The 14,746-nt window shown below is 35.7% G+C and overlaps 1 protein-coding gene and 1 long non-coding RNA gene across 2 annotated transcripts in view; both read left to right on the top strand.

Moving 5' to 3' along the window:
* Positions 1-2,565: 2,565 nt before the first annotated feature.
* LOC142608212 (uncharacterized) overlaps positions 2,566-14,746 on the top strand; it is a 76,011-nt gene continuing 63,830 nt past the window's right edge. Inside the window, exons 1-2 of the long non-coding RNA XR_012839446.1 lie at positions 2,566-2,598; positions 2,772-2,898. This is a non-coding gene — a long non-coding RNA (uncharacterized LOC142608212). The remainder of the gene's footprint in view (positions 2,599-2,771; positions 2,899-14,746) is intronic.
* LOC142607031 (uncharacterized) lies at positions 12,191-13,665 on the top strand. Its single transcript, XM_075778441.1, has one exon. The coding sequence runs from the start codon at positions 12,235-12,237 to the stop codon at positions 13,333-13,335; it is 1,101 nt and encodes a 366-aa protein (XP_075634556.1). The 5' UTR covers positions 12,191-12,234; the 3' UTR covers positions 13,336-13,665.

Here is a 14,746-nt window from a genome sequence, read left to right as displayed (position 1 = left end):
CCTGACTGTGGGACTGGACATGGTACTCCCCCTCTTATACCGATTACATATGCATCTTTTTATGGTTAAATGATTTGAATATTAGCATTTGCTTGTGTTCTTTTCAGGCAAGGTGAGACCAGTCAAGGAACCAGTGAGGAGAAGAAAACGGGGATGATTTTCGATGGTCAATTCGCATTGGCGGAACCAAAAGGTGAGACCAGTCAAAGGTCTTAGAATCCAACCTTGAATATTGTTGTTTATGATCTGCTTGAATCTTCTATTTCATAATCCGTGAGCCATACTGTTACATTATTATCTCAATGGTGGACTGTGGTTATGAAAAATTGTGTGTCTAAACTTTTTATATTTTTATATTTTTAAATTTATTGTTCCCTCTAAGATTTCTCTTGTTGTTGTTGTTGTTGTTGTTGTTGTTTCAGTCAGTTCAACAGCAGAACAGCATAAGATGGGGGTAAGTGACCAAGAATATGGAAGGTTGAAAATGCATTTGGGAGAGAATAGGACACAAAATTTATACAGTAAATGTTACTTGTTGTAGCAACTATAGCTAACAGTTTGCGTGTATAGTATACTTCTATTTAACTTCAGTGTTTACCTTGTTTCTTTGAAGATATGTGATGCAGTTGCTGTTGCTAAAATTTTGAACGCAACCCTGGTTATTCCACTTCATTGTTACATTTATCTGTTTGCGTAGAGATTTTTTCATTGCCAATCAATTCTTTATCTATTTAAATTGTTTCTGACTTGTGCAGTATTCAGTTTTTGGTTCAATATTGACTATTGGAGGAGTAATGGGTGGATTAATAAGTGGAAAGATGGCAGACCTCATTGGTCGGAGAGGTGTAAATTAAACCAATGAGGTGACAGACCTCATTGGTTTAATTTACTATCTCACAACCTGATTCATTGACTTATTTTTGAAAAAGTTTTAAATATTTGGTCCTGAAAAGTTGAAAAGAAGTTGTTGGGAATGTTATATTTGTTCTTTTAAAGGATATATCTTGAAAGAAGATCCATAGTCAGACTCGGGATTTGGATTATTTGGCTGTACAACTTTTTTCTTGATGGAAAATTCATTGCTTTGTGACTGTTTATTTTGGCAACTTTACTTCAACAAAATGGGTTTTTGGAATCAGTGGATTTATTCTTGTTTGTCTCTACTTGCTATGGAAAACTGATACCTGCAGTGCCAAATCAGATCTTTATTAAATTTTCTTTTTCCAATAAATTATAAGATTAGTATTTTGTTTTCATTTCAAAAATAGAAGTTGGTGTTAGAAATCCGTTTCATTCTTTTGCTTCTTTTAATTTCTGATATTCTGATTTTTCTATGCTATTTTATGATATTTCCTTCCATGGTTCATAATCTGGTCTACAATAATGTTGTCAGGATATTGAGGTGAACAACAGAAAGGTTAAAGTGCATCATGGTGATGGTGTATTCGATAATGCTAATTGGACGGATTTGAAAGTTGGAGATATAGTGAAGGTGGAAAAGGATGAATTTTTTCCTGCTGATCTCATCTTACCTTCTTCAAGTTATGAGGAAGCAATTTGCTACGTTGAGATCATGAACCTAGATGGAGAAACCAATTTGAAACTGAAACAAGCATTGGATGCTACTTCAAACTTGCATGAAGACTCAAGCTCCCAAAATTTCAAGGCTACAATAAAATGTGAAGACCCCAATGCAAATTTGTACTCTTTTGTAGGTGGTTTAGAGCTTGAGGAACAACAGTACCCTCTTTCACCTCAGCAGCTACTGCTTAGGGGTTCAAAACTTCGAACCTATGGGTTTTATTTATGGGGCAGTAATCTTTACTGGTCATGATACAAAGGTTATGCAAAATTCTACTGCTCCTCGGTCCAAGAGAAGCAAAATTGAGAAAAGGATGGATAAGATTGTCTACTTTTTGTTTTTTATCCTAGTGTTGATGTCTTTTATTGGGTCAATTTTTTTTGGGATTTCAACTAGTGAGGACCTGGAAGATGGAAGGATGACAAGATGGTACCTTAGACCAGATGACACTACAGTATACTATGATCCAGAGAGAGCACCAGCAGCAGCAATTTTGCACTTCTTGACTGCCCTTATGTTGTATAGTTACCTGATTCCCATTTCCTTATATGCTTCAATAGAAATAGTCAAAGTTCTTCAAAGTACTTTTATCAATCATGATCTGCAAATGTACTATGAAATTTGAAGGGTCCTCCCTAAAGAAACTCGAAGGGTCCTCCCTAACCCCCGATTGATCCGAGAGAAAGGTCACCTTGTCTCAACACGAATTAGGAATGAGATGGATGAGGGCGGGAAAGGGCCTAGAACCACACCATGGAAGGAGGGGGGGAGGAAGGTGCAATGCGGGTTGTGTGACCAAGAGGGGCATAACTGAAGAACATGCCCTGAGCGGAACGAGGCCCTAACGAGTGGTGGTCTCGCGGACTAAGTACGCTAAGCTTGAACCGTGGCATCCTTCTAATTCTTGAATGTGCAGAGTACAAACATTTATTGACTACTGTAAATGTACATGCATCTTTTTATCTAAAATGGCTTACTTCTGAGAAATCTTTGACATGGCTTCCTCTTCATTACACGTGAGTAGGTTCTAGTGTACTTTGTGAAATTTGTTGATACTATTTTGTTCCTTATACTTCAAGTTTAGTACTTGTCACCTTTGTCATGGAGAATTCTGGTTGAACTTCTTGTTGTCATATCCCTTGATTTAGGAGCGAAGGGTTTTTCTTGTTCTTTTCAATTGTACGTACAGAGGAACAGGGCCATCTCCAAGATCTAACCATGTGGCAACTCTTTATGATGATAAAACTCTTTTTTTATTTGGAGGAGCATCGAAGTCCAAGACTTTGAATGACTTGTACTCTTTTGACTTTGAAACGGTATGTGGAACATCTTCTCATCTGTTTTTTTTTAATGGATTGTGTGAGTGAGTAATTTCATCTCTCATAGAAGCAAGCTAAAAATTCTTTAGATTTGACATTTTGATAATTAGATCTTCTTTCTCAGATGGTATGGTCAATAATAAATATACATGGTTTCCATCCATCGCCTAGAGCTGGTTCCTGTGGAGTCTTGTGTGGAACTAAATGGTATATAGCGTGGGGTGGAAGCAGGAAAAAACGTATGCCTTATGAGCTTAGAAGCATTGTTAGAATATTTTGACCCTTTTCTCTCATTTGGTCGCTTAAAAAGCATGTGGACCTTTCTCTCATGTTGCAACCACGAATTATTGAACTTGTTGCTCATTACAGTATTATGTTAGGTTTGATGCAAGAAGTAGCTTTTGCTCCTCCTTTTGTTCCCCCCTAATAGATCTTCAAGGGTCTTCGTGCCTCTGATATCCTTGCTTTCACATCATTCACTCTTGGATAGACAATCCAGACCTATCTACTTTAGGATGTTCCTGCCATATGTTTCAGTGTTTCTTATTCTTTTCTTGGCTTGTTTAATACACACAGAGTCGCAATGGTTCTAAACTCTGGAGCATGGTGATGATTTCAACCATATAAGTTTCCACGTATACTATAATGTAGGAAGGCTATCAAAATCAACCTGATTTTGGTTCTGAGAAAGCATTTGATGACTTAGGAAAAAAGAAAGAGAAGAGAGGAAGATTGAAAAAAAAAAGGGCTGGCTTTCAACTCCTTTGATTCCCATGATTTGAAGAAGTTTATATTTGTAAAATTTGGGTACATTCAGACCCTGTCTAGCTACTATTGATGTTGTTTTCACCTTCATAACTAAGTCCTCTATCCTCGTGTTAAGATCTTCAATATCTCATTGGCCTGGGAGTTGAGTTCTGATGTGGATCAAATGCAGTGCAGCTTTGACTTTGAGCAATTTTTCTCTAGTTTCACTAATTTTTTTTTAAACATTCATTTATGAACTTTTTATTCCTAATTATTCCAGGACATGTTGAGACTTTGGTCTTTGATGTTTTAAAGGTTGAGTGGTCTGTGGCTGTTGCATCACTGCCATCTTCCATCACCACCAACAAGGTGAGTCATATAGATTCTGTTCTTTGCATTATCAAGTATCACAATCTTTTTAATGCTAGCCTCATGCCATATGATGTGCCAAAATTATGCATCAATTTAATTTTTTGATATCTCTATAAAAGTAATACACTTTTTAATGGTCGTAAATCCATGAGCTTTCTATTTTATCCTACAAGGCTTGGAATTATCTGTTAGTTCTTTGATTACTTTCTCAAATTAGTCAAAACTTATCATCCATTTTAGCTGTTAGTTTAACCTTGGAACTAAAAGCTAATAGTCTGGCTTTAAGCTTTACGTTGGGAAGTCCATATTGATGCCACACCCTCGTGGTAAGCTGATGCCATCTCAAATTGTGCATAGCCTTTGTATGGCTTTCACTTTCGCTATTGAGCTTATGGGAATACTGCATAAAGATGACATTTGAGCTTATGGGTTGCCTGAGCCGATGTAATTAGTCCATAATTTGTCCTTACTCTTTACTAGCCATTAACATAATTAAAAAATATTTAATAAATTTTTAGAAGTCTAGATGTTGAACCTCATTATGCTTATAATGGTGAAGTTCCATTTTCAATAGTCCCTTTTTATTATTTTTGGATTCTTGCATGTAGACATCTCAATTTGTACTTGTTAATAATATTTGGTTCCCGACCCCAATGATGAGCTTGACATACTTTGACCAATGTTAATTAAAGAGTTCTTAATAGTTCGGAGGTAATCACAACTAAAAAAAAAGCTTAAATCACTTTGAAAACGATGTTTAAAAATGACATTTGTTCATTATTTTGGTTAAAACTTTTGACGCACAAATAATATTCAGTGAATTTTTATTTCATTGGAAATTATACATCTTGAGCTTTAATTTTAACATAAATTTTGTATAATTTGGATTTAAAATGAGTATGTTATGGCTGATTGAAGTTGGGTTGGCAGTGCAATGGAATTTAGTGTGCGTGTATGCTCAATTCCAGAACCTCAAAAACTGAATTTTAAGAGATCAAAACTTTATTCTTTGTAACATCTAAGACCCTCCAAAAGGCCCTAAACCCCTATTTTTTATGTATAAATACTCACCTTATGTCTCTAATCTAAACCTTAGCTAGAGAGAGTTATTTTTTTGGCTCCAAACTATCTTTTCTAAACTCTAATCATATTTCACATGGACCTTAGCATGTTTCTTAATCATCAAAAAACCTCTTTTTAGTTAGTTCTCAAGCAGACATTTTGTTTTCTAATTTTTTTTTCAAAACTAATCTTGTTCTTGACTTGTGATTACCCAAAACTATTGCATTTATTATCTTTGTTCTCTTAATTTAATCTTTGTGTTGTAGGCACTAAGGGGCCGGTTAAAAACCTCAAACTCGTGATCCCAAGTAAGGTGAGTGTTCTTCTCATGAACTCCTCCTATGCTTGACAAGATTTACATGAGTTCTTAATATAGTTTCTTTAACTTGTTATATTTAATTTGTTTTTTGATTTTAAATCTTTTAATATGTGTTAATATGATTTGGAGTTGATCATAGTTTGTTTTGGTTCTTTTTGTTTTTGTGATAACCCAATTTGATTGATTGTGTGATGTGTGTGGGTGTGTGATGAGTTCCATATCGGGTATTTATTGGGTTGAACTGGGCTTTATTAACAACTACAAGGAGTCTCAATTGTGACTAGTCCTTTTGAGGTATAGCGCAGATGTGGCTAGCGTTTTTCCTTGGGTCGTTACATATGATATCAGAGCCGGCCCGGTAATCCCGCTTGAGCTCGGATACACTACCCCACAAAGTGGACCCTAACGAGGACGTTAGGAATTTAAGTGGGGGAGATTGTGATGCCCCAATTTGATTGATTGTGTGTGTAACGACTTAAGGAAAAACGCTAGCCATATTTGCGCTATAATTATATTAAAACATTTTAAATTCATTACCGCAATAATGTGCATCGTAAGATAATATAGCATAATCATGAATCTCTTTGGGTACTAAATAATATATTTAAGCTAAGATAAGATCAACCAAGGTTTGGGATTAATTCCACAATTTCTCAGCATTTTAGTCTTACTTTCAGATTCAGTACATAGTAGGGCAGTCATTTTGTAAAATTTTTTTGGTTAATGAAAAGTTATCCGATTAATTCCAAACTTTAAGGGAACATTCCCCTATATGTGTAACGTCACTATCAGTCAAAAAAAAAAAAAAATGTTAAGGTGAGATTTTTTTTAGCCCACACGTGCCCCCCACCTAACCCCACTACCCATCATTCTCTACCGCTCCTTTTTCTCTTAATTCTTCTCTCTTTTGGCCGGCTCTCACTTTTCTTTCTCTCTATCATTTTTCTTTCTTTTCTCTTCACTTAAACACACTCATTTCTCAACCCACCCGCCGGCCTCCTCTCCAAAACACACCATCTCACCATCATTTTTCCGGCAAGATTACCGGAAAAATACTTAGGAACCCCCAAGCATCTTCATCATTTTATTTGATGTAAAAATTTCTAATTTTTTTTGTGGGTTTTACACTTTTGCTTGAGGTTATTTTATCTAAGCTTGAATAATGATACTCATGTGATTTATGAGCATTAGAACTGATATTTATGTGTTTTTATGTATGGGTTTTGTATTGGTGGAATTTTTGGTGAGTGGGTATATATATTTTGTGCTAAAAATGGCTATTTAAGGTTTATGTATGGTGGAAAAATTTAGGGGTTTTAAGATATAATGTATGATGGTTGGTAAGTTTAATTTTGCCACTGTCATTGGGTTTATTTGGAGTTAGTGAAATTCTAAATTTCTTGTCTTGGAGGATATGTTGATTTTTGCTTTCATGGGTCTCTTAATGATGTAGTGTAAATTTATGGAAGCTAGTCATGTACTCAATCACATGTATACCACTCAAGTAGCTTAGATTAGAAAGACATCTTACAAAAACTTGAAAAGCTACAAAACAATTAAGAGTTTTACCTTTAACGTTTGAGAGAATGGCGTGTATGGGGTTTCTAATGGGATTCTCCGGTGAAATCCACCGAAAGTGGTGATGGACGGCTGGTTTACCGGTGAGGGAGTGAGAGAAATAGAGGGAGCTAGAGTGTGTATGTGTGTGGGCTTCGGTGGGTGGGTGAGATAGAAAGATAGAGAAACAGAGAGAAGCATATGTATGGTGATAAGAGAGAGGGAGTGTGTTGATGGCAACATTGTGGACCACTTCTTCCAAAATATCTTGGGAGCAAATTTACAACTTTACCCTTAAAGTTTCTCCCATATTTAAATGGGCCCATTCCAAAATTAACTAAATACTATCACATGCCCAAATATTCAAAACTCCCCCATAAAATAGTTAACCACACTGATTAAAAAAAGTTCAATTTAGATATTATTCTCATTGGGAAAATTGTTTTAAAAAAAATATTTGGGGTGTTACAGTTACTCTGGGAAGCTTGGTGCTACCATATATCTATCATTCTTGTTGTGGTATTAAGGAAATTTAAATTGCAGAATTCAAATGGAAATCCCCAAAATTATAGCATGTTTGTAAAATACTTATTATCATGAACTTGCATTTCCCCCACCCCCATTAATTATGCTACTTACTGGGCTTTAGCTTATTCCACTCACCAATAGTTTTACAGATAAATTAGCTACACTTTGGGAATGGTGCTTGTCTTCTTGGTGGAGATTGGAGTTATATGCTGAATTGGGAGACTCGCATTATTATTGGTTGGTGATTCGGTCTAGTTGTTCTAAGGAAGTAGTAGTTAAATCTATTAGAGGTTGGGCTTTCTTGAAGTTTGTTAGCCAAAGAATTTTGTTGATGTAATGACCCAAGAAAAAGCGCTAGCCATATCTGCGCTATACCTCAAAAGGACTAGTCACAATTGAAGCTCCTTGAAGTTGTTGATAAAGCCTAGTTTAACCCAGTAAATACCCGATGTGGGACTCATCACACACCCACACACATCACACAATCAATCAAATTGGGGCATCACAATCTCCCCCACTTAAATCTCTAATGTCCTCGTTAGGGCCCACTTTGTGGGGTAGTGTCTTTGAGCCCCCATGGGATTACCGGGCCGACTCTGATACCATATGTAACGACTCAAAGAAAAGCGCTAGCCACATCTGCGCTATACCTCAAAAGGATTAGTCACAATTGAAGCTTCTTGAAGTTGTTAATAAAGCCCAGTTCAACTTAGTAAATACCCGATATGAGACTCATCACACACACATACACATCACACAATCAATCAAATTGGGGCATCACAGTTGAGGTTGCAGATTTTAGAACATTGGAGTTCATTGTTAAATCACTTATTTGGTGTTTGGAATATTCGGGTAAAGTTTGAAGGCACATGATTTGTAGTTTGTAAATGTGTCATAGAGCTTTGACTTGTATTGTGGAGAGATCAATATATTTATTTACCTTATCAAATGGAAAAGAAAAGAAAAGAAAAAAAAAAATCCCATACAGGTTTTGTTGAAGGCTTGATTTTTTATGCTTTGGACTCTTTTGGGTTTGGGGCACGACAAGAAGCATATATTCTAACTAACTTCAATAGACATTTAATTTCTTGTGGTCTCTATTTTCCCATTGCACTATCATTGAAACCTTCTCCATTGTAGATTACTTAATATGCTGATTACTTATGGTGTGTAAATTATCCAACCTTTTTTTTGTTAGAAGGTAACATAAGGGACTCAATTCGACTTGCAATTTTAGTTGGTGTGAACCTTTGGTAGTCTGGTTCTTTGCAAGTATTTGATGGCTCCATTAAAAAAAAAAAAATTGATGTCACCTTTCTTCCTTCTTTATTTGAGTTTCATTATAGAACACCTTAATTTTCAATGTATATGATGAAAATGTTTATTCATTGTTCTTTGTTGATACAGGTATTAACAAAAAACAAGACAAACTGTCAGTGTTCATGGGTCTGACAGTCATAAAGGTCTATCTGATATAGCTTTTACTTCCATTGATGATTCAAGGTCGGTAAAAGAGGGGAACTTAAGAGAAGACAGTTTTCTTGCAACACCTGGATGATGGACTTCAAACTTACAACAAATTTGTTGGGGAATATTTCTAATCATGAGGTCCAAACATGCAACTCAACATATGTCTCTTTTGATCTTAATGTTTACGTAGATTTTAACTCTCCTGTTAGAGTTAGAGCAGGGAATTTATAAGTCAGATGGATAATGGTCCGTGTTTTCTTATCATGTGATTCGGTCTCTAAGTTCGAAACGAGTTACATAGATCCTATGATATCTGAAGACTGCTTTTGTGAATAAAGTGTACAGAGAAATTTTACTTTTTTATGATTAACTAATTTTCAATGCAAATACATATTAGTGCAGAATCACTTTTTAGGATACAGTAAACGGTTTTTGTTATGCCATAAGATCTGGTTTGGCAGGACTTTACTCTAAGGCATGTTTCTGCCCTGTTCTTCGGTGTGCTTTATTGTCTATTATTGAAACCATGTACTAAGCTCTTTATACTAAAGCGTTCTCTCTCTCTCTCTCTCTCTCTCTCTCTCCATAGATCGGCACCGTGGGGGATTTATTCTTGTGAGTTGTGGCTGTTCATTTCACTCTTGCGGCTATTCTTTTAGCTTTTGGGTGGGTTTCCTGCTGATGAAGGGGTTGATATGGAATTTTCTGTTGTTGATCTGACTCTTTTATTTGTGTTTGTTTCACACTGATGTACCTTTACCTCATTTTCCACTAGTTATATATGGTGTCCAAAGACAAGTCCTAATTAGTTAAAGCCTATTGGGTTTAGTAACTAAATCCACAATCTTTAATACTAATTGAATCATTTTCAAGTTTCTTGTTAAAGTAGACTACTTTGTTGATCTGACTCTTTTATTTGTGTTTGTTTCTGAAGAAAAATTTCGTTTTGTGGGCAAAACAATCAACCGGTTCATGCCATTACATGATAACATGTAGAAACAAAATAATAATAATGAGCCGCTAATCCGTGCAATGCATGGGAACTTACTTGTTTGTATGGTAGACTAAAATAATTTTATGAAATATTAAATTGACAATGAAACTATATCATTGCATAAATTGCTCCTATCTGACTTGAATTTGTGTTACAATTTGATGAAGAAGTCGAAGCTTAAAATATCAGCGAATGGGAAGATTCATTGCCTAGGAATTGTTGAAACAAAACAAAATATATATGGCTACAAAAATAGAGAAATATAAGAGAAAAATTAGTTATATATCTTCAAAATTAAGAATAACCCTTGGTATAGTTGTTGAAATCTGCCAAACATGTTCAGATATTGCTAAAACTAATGCAAAAAGTCAGATGTTAAAACTTCCATAATGCCAAAAAATAATTTTAAGAACTTAGAAGATTCTAAACCTAGAGTTATTGAAACAATAGAAAAAATATGACAAAAGAGAAATATATGAGAAAGATGCCATTGAAATATGCTAGACAGTTTTAGATAATGCAAAAAATAAACCCAAAAATTTAGATGAAACTAAAGAATTAGAAAATTCAGTACCTACAAATTATTGAAACAAAATATAAACAAAAAGAATATGTAACTACACATAGAGAAATATAAAAGAAAGATGTTCTACCCTCAAAAGAATAATCCATTGCTATACTTGTTGAAATGTGCAAGAAAATTTCAAATGTAATAAAAAATTAACCAAAAAGTTAGCAGTTAAAACACAATGGAATTATTTAGATGAATCAATCTATTGGTGGGTTGAACCTAGCGCCAAGTTTACCCTAAGATAATAGCTTGTTGTTGAGACTTTACATCAAATTATATACATAATCTATTACGAAGGAGTATGATAAACTTAGAATTGTGAGCTAATATATTAAAGTATTTGATTTTACTTGGACTCCTTTTAAGTTGAGAATGTGTATATATATACACACACACACACACATACACACACATGGTTAGTTGGTGTATTTTTTTTTTTTTTTTGACGAAATTTTATGTCTTTAGAACTCTACTTTGGATTGATACAATTTGGGTTTGCATTTTTAAGTTTTTTTTTTTCAATATAATTGAAGAAATTAAAAAAATAAAATATATTATAATGAGGTTTAAAAAAGTTAAATAATTTTGTTTAAAAAAAAAAAATTATGTAGTAAGCTCTGAAGAGGTCAACAAAAAGTTAAAGGTATCGGTTTTATATATATATATATATATATATATATATATATATATATATATATTATAATAATTTTAGGGATTTATTTTAAGTTTTTTAAAATTTTTTTAAGTTATTTAATTACAAATAATAGACAAATCCATATGCTATGTTTTTATTGGACCAATTGCCACGTGTGATAGTCATATGAGACATTTCATAGACACGTCAGCAAGAAATAGATAGAGGGGCTACCAATCAAAATGGCATATAACGTTGGAGACGCAAATCCAAATTCTGTAACATTAGGAGGAAAAATTTAAAGACCCCGGGCGTGTTTGCACTGTAACCTAAATAGATTGCGTACTAAATTGTGATACAATAATAAGTAACTATAGAATGCCCCATGAGCCATGACCTTGTAAAAGGGGCACAATGTAGCTTGTAAGACAAAATACTGTACCTTTGTACATATTGGTAGATTGGGTGATGAATTGTATGTGATGAAGTCATAATTAATGGAACACCCTTGACCTTGTAAAAGGCGACAAGACTCATGACCCGTAAAAGGTACAACTTAACATTATACCCTCCATCAACTTGTAAAAGAGGTAAACCAAACAACCTTGTAAAAAGGGAACATCGGGGCTTGCAAGCTAGGATACTATACCCTTGCATATATGGATAAATTGCATGATGTCATGCAATGTATTTGATGCAATCATAACTTGTGGATCATCCTTTTGACCTGTAAATGTGGCATAACAGAGCTTTTAAGATAAAATATAATACCTTTGCATGTATGGGTCGATTGTATGATGCACTTGCTTTATGTGATACAAACACAACGAATGGGACATCTCATAACCTTCTAAAAGGGGCATGCTCTATAACCTTTTGTATTAATTTGAATACCTAACTATGATACATAGGAAATTTAAAAAAGAATTAATGAAATTTAAAGCATTAGTATTGTCTATTTTAAAGGATTAAAATAAAGATATTATTGTCAATGAATTTGTATATAAAGGATCAGCTCCCATTGTTACCATGCAAGCTTAAGGACTATCTTTCTAGTGATTAAAGTTGGATTGCTGGAAATGGGTGCGTTTGGAAACTCGAGGCATTGGCCTCACATGTATTATGCTATAGCATTTTGCCTCATTGCCACTAATGTGGTAGCTGATAAGCTTTACTTCTTTGGTTTGCAATCACAATCACATGATGAAGACCATCAACCCCCAAAACATTTGTCAACACTACCTCACGACCAAGAACCCTACCCCTCAAGTGATCAAAAAACATTTCCCTTTATACCATTCCCAAGGCCAAAATTTCCATTCCCGAGGCCAAAATCTTCACCCCCTCCACTGCCACGCTCGACATCACCTCCACCTCCAAAATCTCCACCACCACCACCCTCACCATCTCCTCCACTGCCACCATCCTCATCACCCCTTCCACCACCAAAATCTTCACCCCCTCCACCGCCACCCTCAACATCACCTCCACCTCCAAAATCTCCACCACCACCACCCTTACCATCTCCTCCACTGCCACCATCCTCATCACCCCCTCCACCACCAAAATCTTCACCCCCTCCACCGCCACCCTCAACATCACCTCCACCTCCAAAATCTCCACCACCACCACCCTCACCATCCCCTCCACCACCAAAATCTTCTCCCCCTCCATCGCCACCCTCGGCATCTCCTCCACCTCCAAAATCTCCACCACCACCAAAATCTTCTCCCCCTCCACCATCACCCTCTCCATCCCCTCCACCGCCAAAATCTTCACCCCCTCCACCGCCACCCTCGACATCACCTCCACCTCCAAAATCTCCACCACCACCACGCTCACCATCCCCTCCACCACCAAAATCTTCTCCCCCTCCACCGCCACCCTTGGCGTCTCCTCCACCTCCAAAATCTCCACCACCACCGAAATCTTCTCCCCCTCCACCGCCAAAATCTTCACCCCCTCCACCTCCACCTCTAAAATCTCCACCACCACCAAAATCTTCTCCCCCTCCACCGCCACCCTCTCCATCCCCTCCACCTCCAAAATCTCCACCACCACCACGCTCACCATCCCCTCCACCGCCAAAATCTTCTCCCCCTCCACCGCCACCCTCGGCATCTCCTCCACCTCCAAAATCTCCACCACCACCAAAATCTCCACCTCCACGAAGATCTTGACCACCACCAAGACCTCGACCACCACCGAGATCTTCTCGCGATTGCTAATACCCACCACCACGATCACTTTGTGCTTCACCTATGTACTGCTACCTCTAAATGGTTATTATGCTTAAGGTCTTAGTTTAACTATTTTATAAGAATAATGCTTCTCTTTGGAAGTCAAGTGTGGCAAATTTGTTATCTTTGTAATTTTAAATATGCATCCTTATTGAATAATGAAGGTCTCTAGTATAGATCTTTGGTGAATTTGTGTATGAAGCACTCAATGTGGCAAACTATTTTAAGCGATGTGAGTTTATAATCCAAGTTCTAAAAAATTTATATTAATTGTATTGTATGTATGAAATAATGATCTTATGTTTGTTGCAAATGACGACTTGATATTACAGTTTATTCATGGAAAAATTCATGAATTTGAATTTGGAAGGCCATAACATGAACAACATTTTTTATCATTAAAAAAATAAGGAATATAATAACATTGAAAGTAAAATAAGTAGTTCACTTATTCAGTATTAATAAAATATAAGCAAAAAAAGTACATATAAAATTTTCTTAATACATTTCAACTCAATCATTTATGATATATCAAAATAGAACTTGATAATCTTTTGAATGCTGTAATCATCTATGATTAATTTTGTACTAAATTTCACAACAATTCCTTTAATGGATAAATCAAAATTCCCTCTAGAAATACAATCCGAGAGAGTATCTCATGCGCCAGGCGCATGAGACATCTCTCTCATTGATAGGTGGGTCCCACAGGTGTGGGGCCCACCTGTCTATGAGGGGGAAGGCTCATGCGCTTGGCGCATACAAAATTTTTCATACAATCCAAGTACAACTACTTTATAAACAAAATAGTAGGTCATTGATTTTATAGTCCTTACTCTTTACTAGAAATTAACATGATTAACAAATATGTAACAAATTTTTAGAAGTCTAGATGTTGAACTAAATTATGCCTTATAATGGTGAAGTTCCATTTTCAATGGTCATTTTTATAATTTTTGGATTCTTGCATGTAGACACCTCATTTTGTACCTATTAATAATATTTGGTCTCCAGCTCCAATGATGAGCTTGACATAGTTTAACCAATGGTAATTAAAGAGTTCGTAATAATTTGGAGGTAATCATAATTCAAAAGTGCTCAAATTGCTTTGAAAACGATGCTGAAAGGTGACATTTACTCATTATTTTGGTTTAACAGCACATGATTTTATAGCTCTTTATTGCCAGAGTAATGAATCATTACCAAGTCAGTTCCTGCACTGCAACTTGCTTTACTGTTTCTCTCAGTTGGCAAGTATCTGTTTTGAGTTTTGACTAAGGAAAATGGAGGTTTATTTAGGCTATGGACAGATTTGTTGTGAATTATTTAACGTGATTGGAGCACACTTGCT

This window comes from Castanea sativa, chromosome 8 (genome assembly GCF_040712315.1).
Source record: "Castanea sativa cultivar Marrone di Chiusa Pesio chromosome 8, ASM4071231v1".
In the NCBI taxonomy this organism is placed as follows: Eukaryota; Viridiplantae; Streptophyta; class Magnoliopsida; order Fagales; family Fagaceae; genus Castanea; species Castanea sativa.
Note: the sequence above shows the minus strand (reverse complement) of the source record. Positions and strands in the feature narration are given on the sequence as shown.